Raw genomic sequence first — 17,563 nt, 5'->3', positions numbered from 1 at the left:
GACCTCTAATTTTTTTTTTTTTTTTTTTCGATGAACATTTGTGCATTCTCTCTCTCTTATCCCTAGATAAGACCACAAAGTTTCAATGGAATTTCGGTCTGGAGATTAAAGAGGCTACTTCATCACTGTAATCCCTTTTTTTTTCTCAAAGCAACCCATTGAAACTTTTGACGTATAGCATAGAGTGTTGTCTTGTTGGAAAATTACATCTCTTGGAATGTAATTATTGGTAAACATGGTCTAGACAGTCTAGCATGTTTGTATAAATTGTGGAGTTCATTCTGCCCTCACATGTATACAACAGTCCACTGCTTAAAGAAGCCATGCAGCCCCAAACCATTACGCTTGCTGCTCCAAATTTGAGAGTTGCAACCACATAATTAGGATGAAATTCCTATCCTTCCCTATGGCGAATATAAACTGCTCCAGGGGATGCTTAAAATCTGATGAAAAGAAAGAATGTGTTATATTTTTTTTAATAATTGTTATGGATGTGTATTCACATAAAAATTTCGAGCGTTCCTTCGAAAGTTTAGTAAATAGAAGTTAATTTACTTTAAAGTTACTTTCATCAGCTCAAACAATTTTGAGCCAATCATCAGGTGTCCAATTTTCATGGTTTTTGCAAATTCCAATTGTTTTTTCTTGTTGACCAGAGACAAGTATGGCTTCTTCCTTGCTTTGCATCCTTTTAATCCCGCTTCTAATAATTTTCTTTTTACTGTTCAAGCTGATATGTTTTTGTCTGCATCCTCCCTAAGTTCAGCAGCAAGCTCTGAAGAACTTTCCTTCCTATCTGCAAGGGATGATCTTTTCAAAGATCTGTCTTCCCTGACGGTTGTAGACTTTTTACAACCTTGTCCTTTTCTGTTTTTGAAAGAATTCGTTTCCTTGTACCTTTTAAATGGTTGTCTGAATTCCCTTCCTTGAACATTCCATCTTCCTGGCAATTTCTATCTGAGAATATACATCACCAGATAAAGCCACAATTTGTGGCCTTTTAATCTCTGAAAGCTTCTTCTTTGGGGGCATTTTCAACTAAATATACTATTATAGCACTTGTAAGAATCAAATATTACATGAAAAAAATAAGAAACAAGTTTTAGTATGATTATGAATCATTTAAAATATTGGAATGAATTTAGTATGAAACTCAGCTAAAACTCTTGAAAGAGGCTTTAAAGCAAAAAAAAAAAAAAATACTACAATCTACTGTTAAATATTTTACATTTGCTCTCAACTGTACAATTCTTAAACTTTAAATGCGTAGATTTCAATTATTATCTCAGCTTTTTTATAGGTGCTCCATAATTATGGCCATGGCTATATATATATATATATATATATATATATATATATATATATATATATATATATATATATATATATATATGGGGGGATGACTTTGTCATTTATATGTCTCTCTGCCTATCTCTCTGTCTTTCTGTCTATTCCTTTCTATCTCACTCACTCTCTCTCTCTCTCGCTCTTTCTCCCTCTCACTCTCTTTTTATCACTCTCTAATTCCATCCCCCTTTCTCTCTTTCTCTCTTTCTGTTCCCGTTTCTTTCTATATATTCCTTTCTTTTCTTTCCTATTCCCACTTCTTTCTATTCCTTTTTGTCCTATTCTTTCTACCCTTCTTCTAGTCTCTCTCTGCCTCTATCTGTCTGTCTTTATATATTCTTTTCTGTCTTATTATTTCTCTTTCTCTCTCTCTCTCTCTCTCTCTCTCTCTCTCTCTCTCTCTCTCTCTCTCTATGTCTCTTTTTCTTTTTTTCTGTCTCCTACTCTCCTACTCTCCCGTCTCACCTTCTTTCTTTTTATCTCACCTTCTCTCTCTTCTTTTTCCTTTCTCTCTCTTTTTCTTTCGATTCTTGTCTCTCTGTCTCTGTCTCTGTTTCTGTCTCTGTCTCTCTCTCTCTCTCTCTCTCTCTCTCTCTCTCTCTCTCTCTCTCTCTCTCTCTCTCTCTCTCTCTCTCTCTGTGTTTATGGACCAGCATATCCTAATTGGGGTTTTCCCAGGAACTCTAATTCTACAAGCAATCACTATTTTAAATATAAACTAAAAAGAAAAAGCCAAAACATATAGTTTCATTTAAGAGGTCAAATCTTAAAATCTCAAAAATCTGCACTTAGAATTCCATCGCCAAATTCCGCAAATTCTACTGCGACTCAACTGCAACTCAGCTTATCGCTGGCGTCATCACTGCTGCTGCTGCTGCTGCTATTGTCTGTTTTCATTGATTTCTTTTGACTTATGACGGCTTGTATTTCTCAACAAAGATAAATTCGAGGTTAATGTTATTTCCGTCTGCTTTTTAATGTTCTTTTGTTTTATAAAATGAAAAGCAAAAGTAAACGCTATCGTGAAGCGATCAGCTCCCAAAGAGGCTGCCGTTCTTATCGATCCGTTTTGTCTGTTTTTCATAAGGGAGACGAGTCAAATTAGTCCGCCGTGCAAAACTCCATTATTAAAAAGACAATTTGGTTATCGTTACGATTACTGTCTCCACCTCACTTCCGGTTGCTTCTTCGGTTTTAATTGATTTTTTTTTTTTTTTTACGATATTTTTTTATCAAATTGTTAGGTGAAAGTACAGAATAAATAAAGGGAGCCCACCCCCTCTCTTCATGTTAAGAAGAGCTTTTTCTAAATAATAACGTTATTACTTACAAAAAAAAAAAAAAAAAAAAGAATTCTTAACATGGGGATGGGGCAACCGGAAGTGAAGATAGTAAACGTAACGGTAACTGAGAATATTCCGGCCAATTTCTGGTTTATTATGTATATTTAAGAAGAATTTTTAAATTGTTTTCTGATTTTCCTAATTTTTTGCGAATTTTTTTTACCTTTTCTTTGTTTTTCATTTTTATTTTGCAAATATCCCAAGTTATGACTAGGGTTAGGACAACAGCATATTCTTTTCATTGTTTTGACTTTCGAGTGTGTATCTTTGGATATCTTATATGCTTTTATATAGAGTGATGTGGTTCTCGGTTGATTAACTGTGTCTAACTGTGTCGGGTATACACTCGAGAGTTAAAATAACGAAAAGAATATGCTGTTGTCATAGCCCTAGTGTTACATAGGCGGATTGGGTCTTTTTTAGAGATGGCGTATATTATATTATATTATACTTGTTGACTGTTCATATTAGAGAGAGGACAGGGTACATTCTAATAGAGAATGGGAACATGTAATACACAGTGAGGCGGGGATATAGATAGAAGGCATTTATACTGGGAGTGTTTCTATAACATATATTTCTTGACACATATATTTTTTAGACGAAGATTATTAATCTTTTATCACAAGGGGGGCAGTCATTATTTCTTGATACTGAGGAAGACACATTACTTAGATAATGGAGACACATTACTTAGGTGGGTTTATACACAAAGTTCATTATACAGATGAGTGGAACACAAGTTCATATTAATACAAATTCACAAATTCAAATTGTAGAATGACACAACACGAGACAGCTGTTACAAAATATGATGACGTCCTTTATTTCTTCGACTGGTCAATGATTTCACATCAAGAAATTCAAAGTCTTACATTATTTCAACTTCTAACCTTTCGCCTCATGTCAGCTCTGTCTGTCCGACCCACTCTCGACCCTGTCCGGCCTCTGACTGTTTGTCTCACTCAAGTTCTAACTATATTAACAACTCATCTCTTAGCCATGACGTCATCACATGGCCAAAAAAGTGCATATCGATCCCGTGGCCTGACATGCCTCACGTGTCTAAAACATGCACTGTTCCTCACATGTCTAGCCCATTCTGTAGACCGAATTCTTCTAACTTATTTTCGGCCAAACCTATTTTCCAATATGTTTAACATTTTCTATTGTTCGGATCTAGATAACCTCAATTTAATTTCATTTTCATAAATAGAATTAAATCATCAAATTCCTTTTTCAATAACATTTCTAAACAACGAATTCCTTTTCAATAAACATATCTGCTTATTTATTTTAAACTCTCCTGAATCTTAATTCCAAACCTAGTTTCCCAGGTTCAAATTCTCGCACTATCCTATTTCATTTTTACTTACTTACGAGAAGAGGTCCCCTGTTCTCGTAACACTAGTTATGAGTGAAGATTAGCGTTTTTCAGCAACTTCAATACAATCTTTTCTTAACCTTACCACTAACCCTACACCTGTGTGGCAACTGCACCCCAAAGATACTACTTTATATAAGCTACTATCTTTATTTTCTCAGTTGGTTCAGAGATTGGGGGACGTTGCCACCCGGACTTAGGATAAATGATAGGATTAAAAGTAGACATGTTTTCTTTTTGTTTCTCAATGAAAAAGAAATCTGAAATAAGTTAAATAAAAAACATTCATATTTTTTTTACAATTTTTAAAAGCATAGAGTGAACAAACATCGTGCAGTTCGAGACCCCACCCAGGTTACCCCTGCTTATAAATCTGGCTCCTATTTCAGTAGACCCTTATTCACCAGTGGCAATATGCCTTGTTTGGGCTGCAATTTTTAAAAGTAGATATCACATTATTTTATTTCAGAACAAATTTTTCATTATTTTTTAGTTTATTTTTTTTTAGTTACCGCTAATCAAGGCTTAGAGATATTCAACGATAATAGTTGAAGTGTATTATATACAACGCTTATTGTTGGAAGTATTATATACAACGCTTATTGTTAGAAGTATTATATACAACGCTTATTGTTAGAAGTATTATATACAACGCTTATTGTTAGAAGTATTATATACAACGCTTATTGTTAGAAGTATTATATACAACGCTTATTGTTAGAAGTATTATATACAACGCTTATTGTTAGAAGTATTATATACAACGCTTATTGTTAGAAGTATTATATACAACGCTTATTGTTAGAAGTAGGAATTATTGGTAACGGTTCAGATACCTATAAATTAAGTAATAATAAATCGATAATATTGTTTTAAACAACGTCATTATTTGTGAAAAATTAGAATTAAAATTAAAGGATAAATTTTTTTAAAAATCCATGTATGTATTGGTTACTTAAAATGCACACAAAAAAAAGACAGTTAGCGCCGTTTTATTGTTTCTTCAAAGATGTATATCATGAAGCCATTAAGTAAAGCTATCTCTTTTTATTGTTTTTTTGTTTTTTTTACAAAGGAGTCACCACTTATCAAGGCCTGGAGGCCACTCGAGGATAAGGGTTAAGGAGTGTACAGTAGTAAATGGGAAAATATAATAGTAATCGTTAGTTATGGGAATTAGGAAAATTGGATTACTTAAGGGGAACAGCTCATCAAGAACTTGTTTACGTTGGACTTGAAGACGACCATATTGTAGTCAGTTAAAAGCAGGAAACCGGAAGAGAGTTCCACAGGTTCTAAGAAAGAAGCTTTGTTTATGGAATCTATGCATCTAGGCACAGATAAAGAGTGGGAGAAATTATTGATAGTGGTTTCAGTTAGACGAGTATTTTTCATGAAAGTTAAGCTGGGGGACAATAGATTGGAACTCAGACAAGCACTTGCCATGAAAATAACGATAAAGCAACGACAGGCTCGCAACGTCTCTTCTGTGGAGAAGAGGTTGCAAGGAAGAGAAAAAGGTATCCCCATTAGGCTTGAAAGTCTATTTTGAACTCTGTCAAGGCAGGATAAGCTGCTTTTAAGACCTCCTGCCCAGATGCAGCAACAGTAATGCATCCTTATACAGGTAGAGAATTGCATCAGCAATAAGATATCTACTGGAGTCATAGAACGTTCCCACTATTTTTCCAGCATCTTGACAACGGATTTAATGTACATGTTCCATCTCAGATTAGGAGCAAAGGTCAGACCAAGAAGCTTGTCAAAACATGGAGTCTCCCCAAGACAAGAGGCATTCATTTCAGTTGATGCCAGATAGGGATCAGAGCGTTGATGGTGTAAAGAGAAAAGCTTGGTTTTAGATGCATTAAAAGTAACCAGCCACTCCTTTCCCCATTGTACCATGTGCTCAAGATCAGAGGAGAGAAAATCAGAGAGAACTTCGTCATTTACAGCCTTTGAAGTGTTGCCATAGATGGTAGTGTCGTCAGCATAAATGTCTACAAATGATCTTAGGATGTGATTTGGAAGATCATTGATGTAGATCAGGAAGAGAGTTGGGCCAAGATGAACTCCTGAGGGACTCCTGCATTAATACTGTGAGCTTCTGATTTCTGCTCATCAATCACTACTTTTATGAACCTCTCAGAGAGAAATGATTTAATAATTGAGAAGACATTTTTAGCTATAGCATAACTGGAGATTTTGTGGAGTAGACCTTTATTCCATGCCCTATCAAAGAGCTTTGATATGTCAAGAGTAATTGCCCTAGAAAGGTAGCCTCCATCAAGAGATTCCCTATGAGATATAATTGTTAGCATATCTGTTGTAGATCTAATAGAACGAAAACCATATTACATGTCACTAAGAAAGTTATTTTTGCTGAAGTGGTTGGCTACTTCTCTATTTAACACATATTCCAGCAACTTACTCATGACGCACAGGAGATTGATTGGTCTGTATTGAAAGAGAGATTACCGATCACCTGAATTATTAAATATAGGACATACTGATGAAGTTTTCCCAGGTGTTGGGAAGCAATTCTCCTTAAGACAACGCTTAAACAGCTTTGTAAGTATGGGAGCTAGTCCTGGTTGAAGCTTTTTGAGCACTATAATAGAAACTCCATCAGGGCCAGTTGCTTTACTGGAATCGAGGTTTGTGATTATCTTGGCAGCATCACACGCAGATATTTGTATGTTGCATAGCGTGTTTTCAAACACAGGAGAAAATACAGAGGGTTGGTGGCCTGATCACATAGGGTAGAATTAGCTGCAAAGTTCTTGGCTTTTTCTTTGGCTTTTTCTTTGGCTTTGTCCGATGCTGACAAAATTATCTCAGGTCCATTGATGATGGTTGGAATAGTGCAATAGTGTTTGTAATTTGCTAAAATTAGTGGGAACCAAGCCGCTGCTCAGCTACTTTGGGCTTGATGGACTGAGCAAACAATTCTCTTGCATTATTTATTACTCTTTTACAGTGGGTGCTGGCAGTCCTGAAGGCGGCTTTAGTCTCAGTATTACGTTGGAAGTAATGGAAACAGTAATTTTTGTGTGCAATGGCTGAAGCACATTCTGAAGAGAACCACAGCTGACTGTTAGGTTTTTGCTGGAATTTTTTGGAGGGAATGAAGCGGTCTATACCCACAATTAGCTATTCCATCAGGTCTGATACTATAGAGGACACATTTTTTTATACGTGAAACGCAGAAGTAGATCTGATATAAATGTACGAAAGTTATTCCAGTCAGACATAGATTATCGATATACTGTACGATGGAGAGGTACGTCGGAGGACTTATAACATTTCGTTTTTATTTTAACTGAGACAACCGATTGGTCAGAAGATCCCAGTGGAGACAGAATGGAAGATGAATATAACTCAGAGCAAGTTGTGAGAAAAAGGTCTAGGAGACTTGCATACTGACCGTCAGGGTTGGGCACACGGGTGGGTTCGTGAACAATCTGAGTTAGGTTATAAGCAATGGAGAAATCATCACAGAACCTCCCTTCATTATCTGTCTTGTTTGAGTTGGTCAACTATTCCACATTGTGAACATTGAAGCCTCCACAAGCATGAATGTTAGCCGAAGGATGAGCAGACAGGATGTGGTCAATTTTCTCAGATATGCTCTTAAAGATAGTATCTCTGCTGGGGCAATAGAGGACAACTCTAAGCGCAGAGGTGTGAGCAAGTGGAATCTGAAAGCACATATAGGGTAATTTAGGGTCTTTTCTGGAGATGTCCCTACCACATAAAAAGTCATCTCTAATGTAGGCACATATTCTATGCCCTTGGCAATTTCGGGAGTCAGATTCGGATGTTAAATTAGAATATCTTTTAATTATGAACTCATCTAGGGAAATAAATAGTCGGTCCAATGCCAGTTCTGTTTGGTTTGGTCTCCTGTAATTGGATTTCAACATCTGGATGATTGGAACGTAGACCCCTGATGTTGGAGGAAGAAGACGTTGTAGTGGAGGTTTATGTTGAAAATTGGGGATCTTGGTTTGTGTATTTCTTCTGGAGACTTTTCATGATAGAGTTGTAGGATCTGTGGAATAGGTCGACAGACTTGGTTAGAGCATAGCAGAGAGGGAAAGTAAGGGAGAAAAAGTAGTGAAGAAATATTTTTTGTAGCGCATGATAAAGTAAAGCTATAGCAATTACCCACTAATATGGCATCGAGAAGCCCCTCTGCATGGTTTAAAATCCATTCACCAAATGGCAATGCAGCAGCCCTAGTACTTTGCGCCTGCTGATAGGACGGCCTCCTTAGTGGTTAGTCCAAGGTTTGGGTCCCTGACTAACAGGCGGATAGCATTAACCCAGATAAAACACCCTTATTAGTGACAAGGATAGACATAGAAACAGAAAATTCCCGACATCTCAGGCGACTGCTCACACAAATATACTGCCGACCTCGAATACAGATTTTTCTTCTTTTGTCAGAAAAATCACTCATTCTGAATGAGGACTGAGAGACATATTAGGAGAAGCAAGAGTTATGGGAGTTGCCGACAAGGCATCCACAATGTATTGTCTACTCTCCATTAAAACAATAAATAAATAAATAATAATAATAATAATAATAATAATAATAATAATAATGATAATAATAATAATAATAATAATAATAATAATAATAATAATAATAATAAGTATTCTACTTAAATCTAGAGTATTTAAACTAATTATTAATCAAATAAATAATTTCCATCAGAAAAAAGAATTTCTATTTTAGGTGATAAATAATGCATATCCGGTAAAAGAAAAATTAGCATAAATTCTCGCTAAGCAGCTAAATTCATAACAACGTATGATTTTAGTACCTTATATACCAAAATACCAGATAAAGAACTAATTAAAGAATTAAATAGTCTTTTGCAGGCGGTAAAGATAAATGCTTAGACTTTTCAAGATCCAAAGACTTGAATAAAGCAAAAAAATGGTAAGACTAGGATTTGCAAATATACTTTAAAAATACTTATAAGTCATCTTATTGAAGAAAGTTACTTTCAAATAGGATATAAAATACTTGTTCAAAATATAGGCATTCCTATGGGTTTAGATCCTGCAGATTTCTGAGTAAATCTGTATTTAATAAACTAGAATGTATATATACATATCATCATTAATAAAAATAATATATCTAAAACATATAATTATCATGGTTGTAGGAGATTTATAGACGACCTTATATGTATAAATGATAATCAGGAATTTGACAAAAAAACAAAAACATTTGATTTATTCTAATGAGTTACTGTGACCATAGAGGAATAAACGCCACATTTTTTATTTATAAAATGTTCAATAAAAGAAACCCCTTCCCCTTTAAAATAGTTCGTATGTCACATAAAAATAGCATATGCCCTATATATATATTTTACGGTAGCATTATGTCCGAGTTTTAAAGAATAATTCGTGTTATCCTAAATTTGATAGATTTTATACCCTCGGTATTTAGTTCAGTAGTAAGGATGATTAAATAAGGTGAAAAAAAAAAAAATAAATAAACAGTTAAATAAAGTTTCTGAATTTTTTAGATGATGATTAATTATATGTATTATTATTATTCATCAGACTACTGTTCTCATCTTGAGCGTGATTTTCACGTTTCAGTCGATGTAACCTTTTTTTTTTTAATTTACATTTTCACCCCAAACAAGACACATCGCCACTTTGATGTAGGGGCTACTATTAGGGACACAGGCTACAGGGGTACTAGGTGGGGAGTTGGGCAGCAAGATGTCGGTTAACGTTACACCTGAACTTCTGCATGTCAGTACAGTTGGGGAAGCAGGAACCTGGCAGGGACTTCCAAAGTCTAGCCGTTCTGGGGAAGAAGCTACTGGAGTAGAAGGCTCTCTTACATCTAGGGATCTCTACTGTGAAGGGGTGGGATTGTACTGCTTGTCAGGTTTGTTGGGGGTATTTACATAGAGGGGGTACAAGTGCTTCCAGCTTGTCGGAACATACACCATTAAAATACTATTAAAAAAGGGATGTTACATTGCATCGATGAGACAGAAGCTGAAGCTTGGATGATAGTTCAGGACCTATCAGGTTGGCGACTCTCTTTTGAACCTTGTCTAGGAGTGAGAGACTAGTAGCAGATGCACCGGCCCAAATATGACAACAATACTCCATACATGGGCGAATGGTGGCCTTATAGAGGTGCAGGATACTTTTAGGGGTCAGTAGCTTTCTAGTACGGTAGAGAGAACCTACCTTTTTCGCAGCGGTCCTGGCAATGCTCTCAATGTAATTGTTCCAACTCATGTTTCCTGTGAACGTTAGGCCGAGGAGTTTAAAAGATGTACTTTCAGATAAAGAGTCTTTGGTCATTGCTATTAGTGGTAGAGAAGGTTTCTTGTAGTTATTGAAGGAAACAAGTTTAGTCTTGGCAGCATTGAATGTGACCATCCATTTTTGTCCCCATTCCACTACAGATTGTAGGTCATTCTCTAGTGTTTCTGCCATTTCTTTAGATATGTGTTCATTTGTTTTCCTGTCGTGTCTGTTATAGAGCATGGTGTCATCAGCATATATACCCATCTCACAGGCAATTTTGTCAGGGAAGTCATTTATGAATATTAGGAATAATAGAGGTCCAAGGATAGACCCCTGAGGCATTCCCGCATTTATATCATATTGTTTAGATGTACGGCCATCGAGGACCTGGATTTTTCTCTTATCTAAAAAGGATTTAATTATGTTAAGCATTCTTCCAGTGATACCGTATGATTTGATTTTCCTGAGAAGACCTTCATGCCATACCCTATCAAAAGCCTTAGATATATCTAGAGCTACCGCTCTACCCTCCCCTGCTTTGTCGTGAATGGTATATACGCTTGGAGATTACAGTTAGAATGTCTGCTGTGGAACAGGCTTGCCTAAATCCATATTGTTGGTCAGTAAGAAGTTTAGCATCTGTAAGGTGATGAACTAGAGCTTGGTTAATTATGGACTCAAATATTTTGGCAAAAAGTGGGAGGAGGCTAATGGGGCGGTAATTTGCTGGGTCAGTTCTTTCGCCAGAATTCTTGAAAACTGGTACCACAGAAGCAGTTTTCCAGCAGGCAGGAAAGCAAAATTCATTAAGGCATGTGTTGTAAAGTTTGGCTACTTCGGCTGAGCACTTTTTTAATAGCACAGCCGGGATGAGATCAGGTCTACATGCTTTTGCAGTGTCAAGATTTTTTATAATGGCATGCACCTGAGAAGGGGTGATTTTCAGATTGTCAAGTGTGACGTCTGTCCGCAAAGGAAAGTCTGGGAGAGGGTGGTAAGCAGGGTCTAGTGTGGAGTTACAGGCAAACCGACTGGCAAGCATGTTAGCCTTCTCAGTTGCTGAGTAAACAACTTCATGATTGTTGGATAGTGGGGGAATTGTTGATTGCCCATTATTTATTACACTGTTGTAGATTTTCCAGAAGTCATGGGTTCCTAATTTCTGAGCTTTGATGCGTTTTTGGGTGGTTTTAGTAAATTCTCTCTTAGCTGTCGCTATTTCTTTCTTACTTCTGGCTTCTATATACTTCTGTCTGTTTGGAATGGATTTATGTCGGTTTATTCTGTGGTACACGTGCTGCCTTTGCGCGATGACAGCTGCACATGTGGAAGTAAACCATTGAGGAGAGTGGGGATTGCTATAAAATTTCCGCATGGGGACATGTGCTTCAATTGCTGTTTTGAACCATTCAGTGGTCTCATTTGCGCACTGTTCAGCAGGAAGTGAAAAGATATTTCGCCATGGGGCATCTCTAATGAGATCCCTGATGGCTTCTCAGTCAGCTTTTTTATAATATCTCGTTGTTTTGAGCAATAGCTCTTCCATTTTGGCTCTAGAGTTTAGGGTGATTTTAACTATTATCACTACATGATCAGCATTCCCAAGTGAGCTGTGGGCGTTCGTAACACAATCATCAGGAACTGTGGTCAGAAACAGATCTAAAAGTGATGCGTGTTGCTCTTGCTAGTCAGGGAAACGGGTTGGAAACGTAACCGTCTGTGATAGGGAATGAGATATAGAGAAGCTATGTGTTGTGGTACTAGCTGCGTCTGTGTAATTAGAGAATCCAAACCAGTTACTGTGGTGGACATTGAAGTACCCAAATACATGAACTTGTGCGCTAGTGTTGAGGGAGAGTGCTGTATCTATGCTGTCAGAGACTTTGTTTATTAGGGTACAGTCCTGGGGCGGTAGAGAAAATAAAAGTAACTAATATTATGTTGCATCTTAAGTCTAAAAGCACATAAAGGCTTGATCGTCTGATTCTATTTTTCTTTCTCTAGTCAGAGGGAGGGTGTTTCGAATATAGACTCCAAGCCCGTGCATATGTCTGTCAGAGTCCTTACAGCAAAGTGGGAGATATCCGGGCATGTTAAAGTAGTTAGAGGGGATGGAGGAGTGTAGGTTAGTCTCACTTAGTGCTAAGATATCCGGGGTGTTTTTTAGGAGAAATGCTTCAACATCATTTAAATTAGTTCTACGCAAGGGAGGAGGCAATTTGATTTTCTTTGAGTTTTGTCCTGGTTTAATCGTAATTTTAAATTTTACTGTCATTTTTTTTTTAAAGTTTCAGTTAGGTAAGGGGTGCTGAACAAGTGGTTATGCAGAATACCAGGTATGCAACACAAGTAGACAATCAGCTGACCTTCCATCTACTAGGACTGTGGCCTCAGGAAAGCCCACCGGGGATGAGTGCAGGGTCCTTTTCCATGCGTGGCATGGCACTACAAATATCCCGATATTATTCAACTGTTGATGGAGCAACTGCTCTAAGTGCTACCAAAGATTTAGGGCTCCTGTACTACCAGTCGGGATCAGCAGCCAGGAACTGTCAATCTAGTACCCTCAACCCATCTGACGACAGTCAACCCAATCTACTTGTAATGGCATTATGGTGTTCAAGCACTCCCAACTGCCCAGTTTAGAGGGGCATGGGATGTGTCGGGAGAGGGGGAAATCGGGGTTCATTGCCCTAGTCAGGAAACAAGATCGACCACTGAGTGTTTATATCTAATCCCTGTGCTTCGACCTCTACACTTGGCTAATAGGCAAAGAAGGAGTATGGAAGCCGGGTGATAGACAGTGCCTATCTACTCCTTAAGCAGTTTAGGTTTGCAGACCGGTAATTTGTTCGAGTCACCAGCTCTAGGAAGCATGTCATCCAAGAATGGAGGGGCCTCCCTCCCCTTAAGTTTAGCTTCAGAGTTTTCCTTCTCCTAGACAGATGACCTGGGAAGATCTATGAGTCCATCAGCACCGAGAGGGTTTACCCCGTGCCTGGGTCCTTCAGGTATTTCTGCGACCCCGCGTGGGTAGTTAATGTTACTGGGTTAGTATGTAAATGTTATGTCTACTGAGAAATTACACTCCTCAAAGTGATTAAAAGACATTGCTATTACATTGTTACTGGAGGAGGGGGCGAGTAAAAGTTCATGCAGTGGAAGCAACTATATTTGCAACAGGTTAGTTGGAAAGAGTTAAGATATGATTTAATATTTTTCCTTTAAATTTAGAATTTTTTTTTTTAATTTATTTATTTATATGTTGGCTTAGGAATAGGATAACGCGTTACAGAATGACTTTATATTAAGCGTGTGTAATGTATGAGTGTTAGTAGCAGCTTGGGGAGTAGGGTAGACTTAGTGTTTAGGAGAGAATTAACTTATAGAATACAGTAGAATTAATTTTTAGAATTTATAGTCAAGTAAAATTTAGTTATAGAGAAAAAAAAATCATTTTTTTTATTTATTTAACATGCAAATCAGACAATGGCAGTCGTCTTGGAGGAAATAAATATATTGGATATACGTAGCACGCAAAAGAGGGGTGTTTCTACCGTAATAAAACTATGTGGCACGTCAGAATTCATAGTTAACGACAGTCAATTAGGTCAGGCACAAAGCATTGTGTATCTATTCAGAAAGTCATAGTGACGTATCTAAGATCACTGTATATTTCAGGTACATATATAATTGAAAGTAAGGCAAACTATATTCCGTGGTTTGTTAGCAAGGAAGCCACATATTCAATACAAGCGAGTTTATAGTAATTGTAGATATTAAGTATACTACTTAAATATAAATTAAATAAGGTGGTGAAAAAATATATTTAAACAGTAAAATAAAGTTTCTACTCAGTATCCTGATGTTTTTAAATCATATCAAATTAGCCAAAATAGATTAATAGAAAATATCCAGAACTGTATCATATATCTAAAAATGTATACATCTCAACAATACATATAGGATAAGGTATAATAAAAAAAAATGTATATATTGATATTATTTTTATTTTTAATTTTATACATATTTTTATATATTTCTTGCTCTTGCTCCGTCAATCATGACTGGATAGATCATGACTTAGGACCTCTATCCAGTCATGGCTGACGGAACAAGAGCATGCTACCCCCGTGAAGTAAATAAAGGGTTCCGCTTGAAATTCCGTCCGAATTACCGAGTTCGACATTCCCAAGTTCGACAAGATACACCTGAAGAAAGTCGGAGGTTACATCGACCGAAACGTTGTGAAAATCGCACTCAAGATGAGAACAATAGTCCGATGAATAATTATGCGAGTTAAATAAAGCATTTATTCGGTATCCTGATGTTTTTAAATCGTATCAAGTTAACCACAATAGATTAAGAGAAAATATCCAGAACCACGTGAGTAATGTATCATATCTGTAAAGATGTATATATCTCAACAATACATATAGAATGATGTGTAAAAAAAATGTATGTATTCATATTATTTTTATTTTTAACTAGACTACCCGTGACTCGTTGGGTCAGTATGTTATATTAGCTATAGAATTCATGTATGAGCGTGACAATTGTGACGCAAAGAAAATAGGTTTTTTTTTTACATGACAGAAACATTTCTATGAAAGTATATTAAAATGGCGCAGTTGATAGAGACGTTGAATCTCTATGGTTCCAGATGGACATTGTCTGAAGATAGCGGTTTCAATCCTACCCAAAGCGTGCCAGAAGTTTACTTGGCCAAAACGTGGTGAGATAACAACAACTACGGATGGCAGTGATTGCTGAGAATGCAGTTAGGAGATTCGAAGTTCCTATCCGTCACGGTTACCACCTGATGAAGACCAGAGGAATAGTTGGCCGAAACGTTGTGAAAAACAACAACCAATAAAGATGAAAACAACAACTAATAAAGATGAGAATAATAGTCCGAAATAAAAATAAATTAATATATATAATGCTCATCTCAAAAATGAATTCCAATTAAGGAATAATATATATACATTTTAAATATTATTTTTATTTTATACATATTTTTATATGTTTCTTATTTATTTTTAATAACTAATAATTATAGAGATGGCACGAGTAAATAACCAGGATCTCTCTGAGTCTCTCTCCTCCGACCTTGAGCACATGGTACAATCACACGGTAATGTGATGTGGATTACTCAATATACAGTTTGGATCATTTTACCACACTGCTATCAAAGACATTCACTTCGGATTTTACCATGCAATTTGGAATTGAATTTTTATATCCTTTTCATTAACTTCCCTTACTCTATGACATTAAACAACTTTTAATTGTGATTTTCCATGTCTCACTGACTTTAGCAAATAAGGTGTAAACCATTATAACTATTTGCTAATATTTTCTCCTCTGAAGAGATGGTAGACATCGAAATCCTATAGGATAAGGAGTTATAATATTTCAAATGTATTTTTTGTCTTACATAGAATAATAAAAATCTTTTGATGTGAAATTTAAATATTTCACGACATCAATTTTTAAATTTATGTAATGACTAAAATTATATATATATATATATATATATATATATATATATATATATATATATATACATATATATGTGTGTGTGTGTGTGTGTGTGTGTGTGTGTGTGTGTGTGTTACTGGCAACTGATTGAACAACTCGGTTCACAGTATGATAGTGAATGTGGAGATATTTGACACCAGGGCACTGTCTGGTTCATCAGCAACACACACACACACACACACACACACACACACACACACACACACACACACACACACACATTCATACACTTCTATTCATATACAGAGTTACCTGTTGTAAGTTTGTTTCATTTTCTTACACGCCCAGAATGTTCCATCTGCGAGTTTTTGGCATTTGAGGACTTCAGAAAAAGTTCCTTCTCCTTTCTTGCCTAGAATTCGATATTCTGTAAAAGAAAATAACAAAGAAATGAAGAATTTTGAAAATTCGCACTAGATTTCAACGTACCAATATCTAAATGCAGGGGTGTTTATATATTCTTTAAAGCGGTATTTTTCTACAAAAGGTTAAAGTAAGCATATGTCTAAAATAGTGAAAAAATTCCATTAGAAATCTAGTTAAAGCTAGGTCTTCATGTCAAGATATTGTATCAGGAGCAGGAAATGGATAAAAACACGTAGTGGATATGTTGATTAGAACTTCTTGTTTCATATATATATATATATATATATATATATATATATATATATATATATATATATATATATATATATATATTTAAAGTGATGGTTGTGTAGTTCCAACGAGAGAAAAAATGTATATTTAAAAGAGTGTAGCCATCAACAATTGTGGGTTTTTTTTAAAGGTTTTCATCATATTTTCATTTTTAAAGTATTTTTATAACGCGTTTCGAGCTTAGGGTGTGCTCTCTTCAGATATTTTCGTAAAAACTTTCAGTTGGAGACAGAATGTCTAAACACTGAACACACGCATCGCACCACTATGAAAAACATATTTAATATCAGCGGAGGCATATCTACAAACTCCCATTTTAAAGAAAAACTTTTTACGAAAATATCTGAAGAGAGCACACCCTAAGCTCGAAACGCGTTATAAAAATAATTTAAAAATAAAAATATGATGAAAACCTTTAAAAAAACCCACAATTGTTGATGGCTACACTCTTTTAAATATATATATATATATATATATATATATATATATATATGAACAAAACTATGCATATATATAATGAAATAATGTCGATTTTTCCTCTAAAACTTCAGACATTATACGAAAATAACCGAACACTTCCTTTGCAAATCTTTTCCTCTCAAAACCAACACTGATTCCTACAGCATTTTCCACGAAAACATTTTCACATTTTTTTAATATTACATGTAATCTCAGATTTCTGTTTCACGTTAAAAACGCCTTCAAAACAGAGATTAGCAGCCATATTCTCTCCCAATAAATTATCTACTGACACGCCACCACTTTACACCTGGTCATTTATTTCCATAAGGAAAAATATTTTAGAGCAACTGTAGATATCATTATTCTGGTATTCCTATTCTTTAATACGTCCATCATAACCGCATTCAGTTGCATCACACCCCATTTATTTATTTAACTTAACAGGCAAGCACACTTCCCACGTTAGTCTTTTCTATTTATATATATATAAAAATAAATATTCAGGCGGTAGATTTAAATAAAACAAAC

The 17,563-nt window shown here is 35.7% G+C and overlaps 1 protein-coding gene across 4 annotated transcripts in view; it reads right to left on the bottom strand.

The window, feature by feature from the left end:
- LOC145260392 (MAPK/MAK/MRK overlapping kinase-like) overlaps positions 1 to 17,563 on the bottom strand; it is a 187,700-nt gene that overhangs the window by 133,110 nt on the left and 37,027 nt on the right. For all 4 annotated transcript variants that reach the window (XM_080118346.1, XM_080118343.1, XM_080118347.1 and 1 more), the window contains exon 2: positions 16,169 to 16,283. In XM_080118346.1, coding sequence (XP_079974472.1) covers positions 16,169 to 16,283 — 115 coding nt within the window. The remainder of the gene's footprint in view (positions 1 to 16,168; positions 16,284 to 17,563) is intronic.

Source organism: Euprymna scolopes, chromosome 36, assembly GCF_053919585.1.
Source record: "Euprymna scolopes isolate OS-2025 chromosome 36, ASM5391958v1, whole genome shotgun sequence".
Classification (NCBI taxonomy): Eukaryota; Metazoa; Mollusca; class Cephalopoda; order Sepiida; family Sepiolidae; genus Euprymna; species Euprymna scolopes.
Note: the sequence above shows the minus strand (reverse complement) of the source record. Positions and strands in the feature narration are given on the sequence as shown.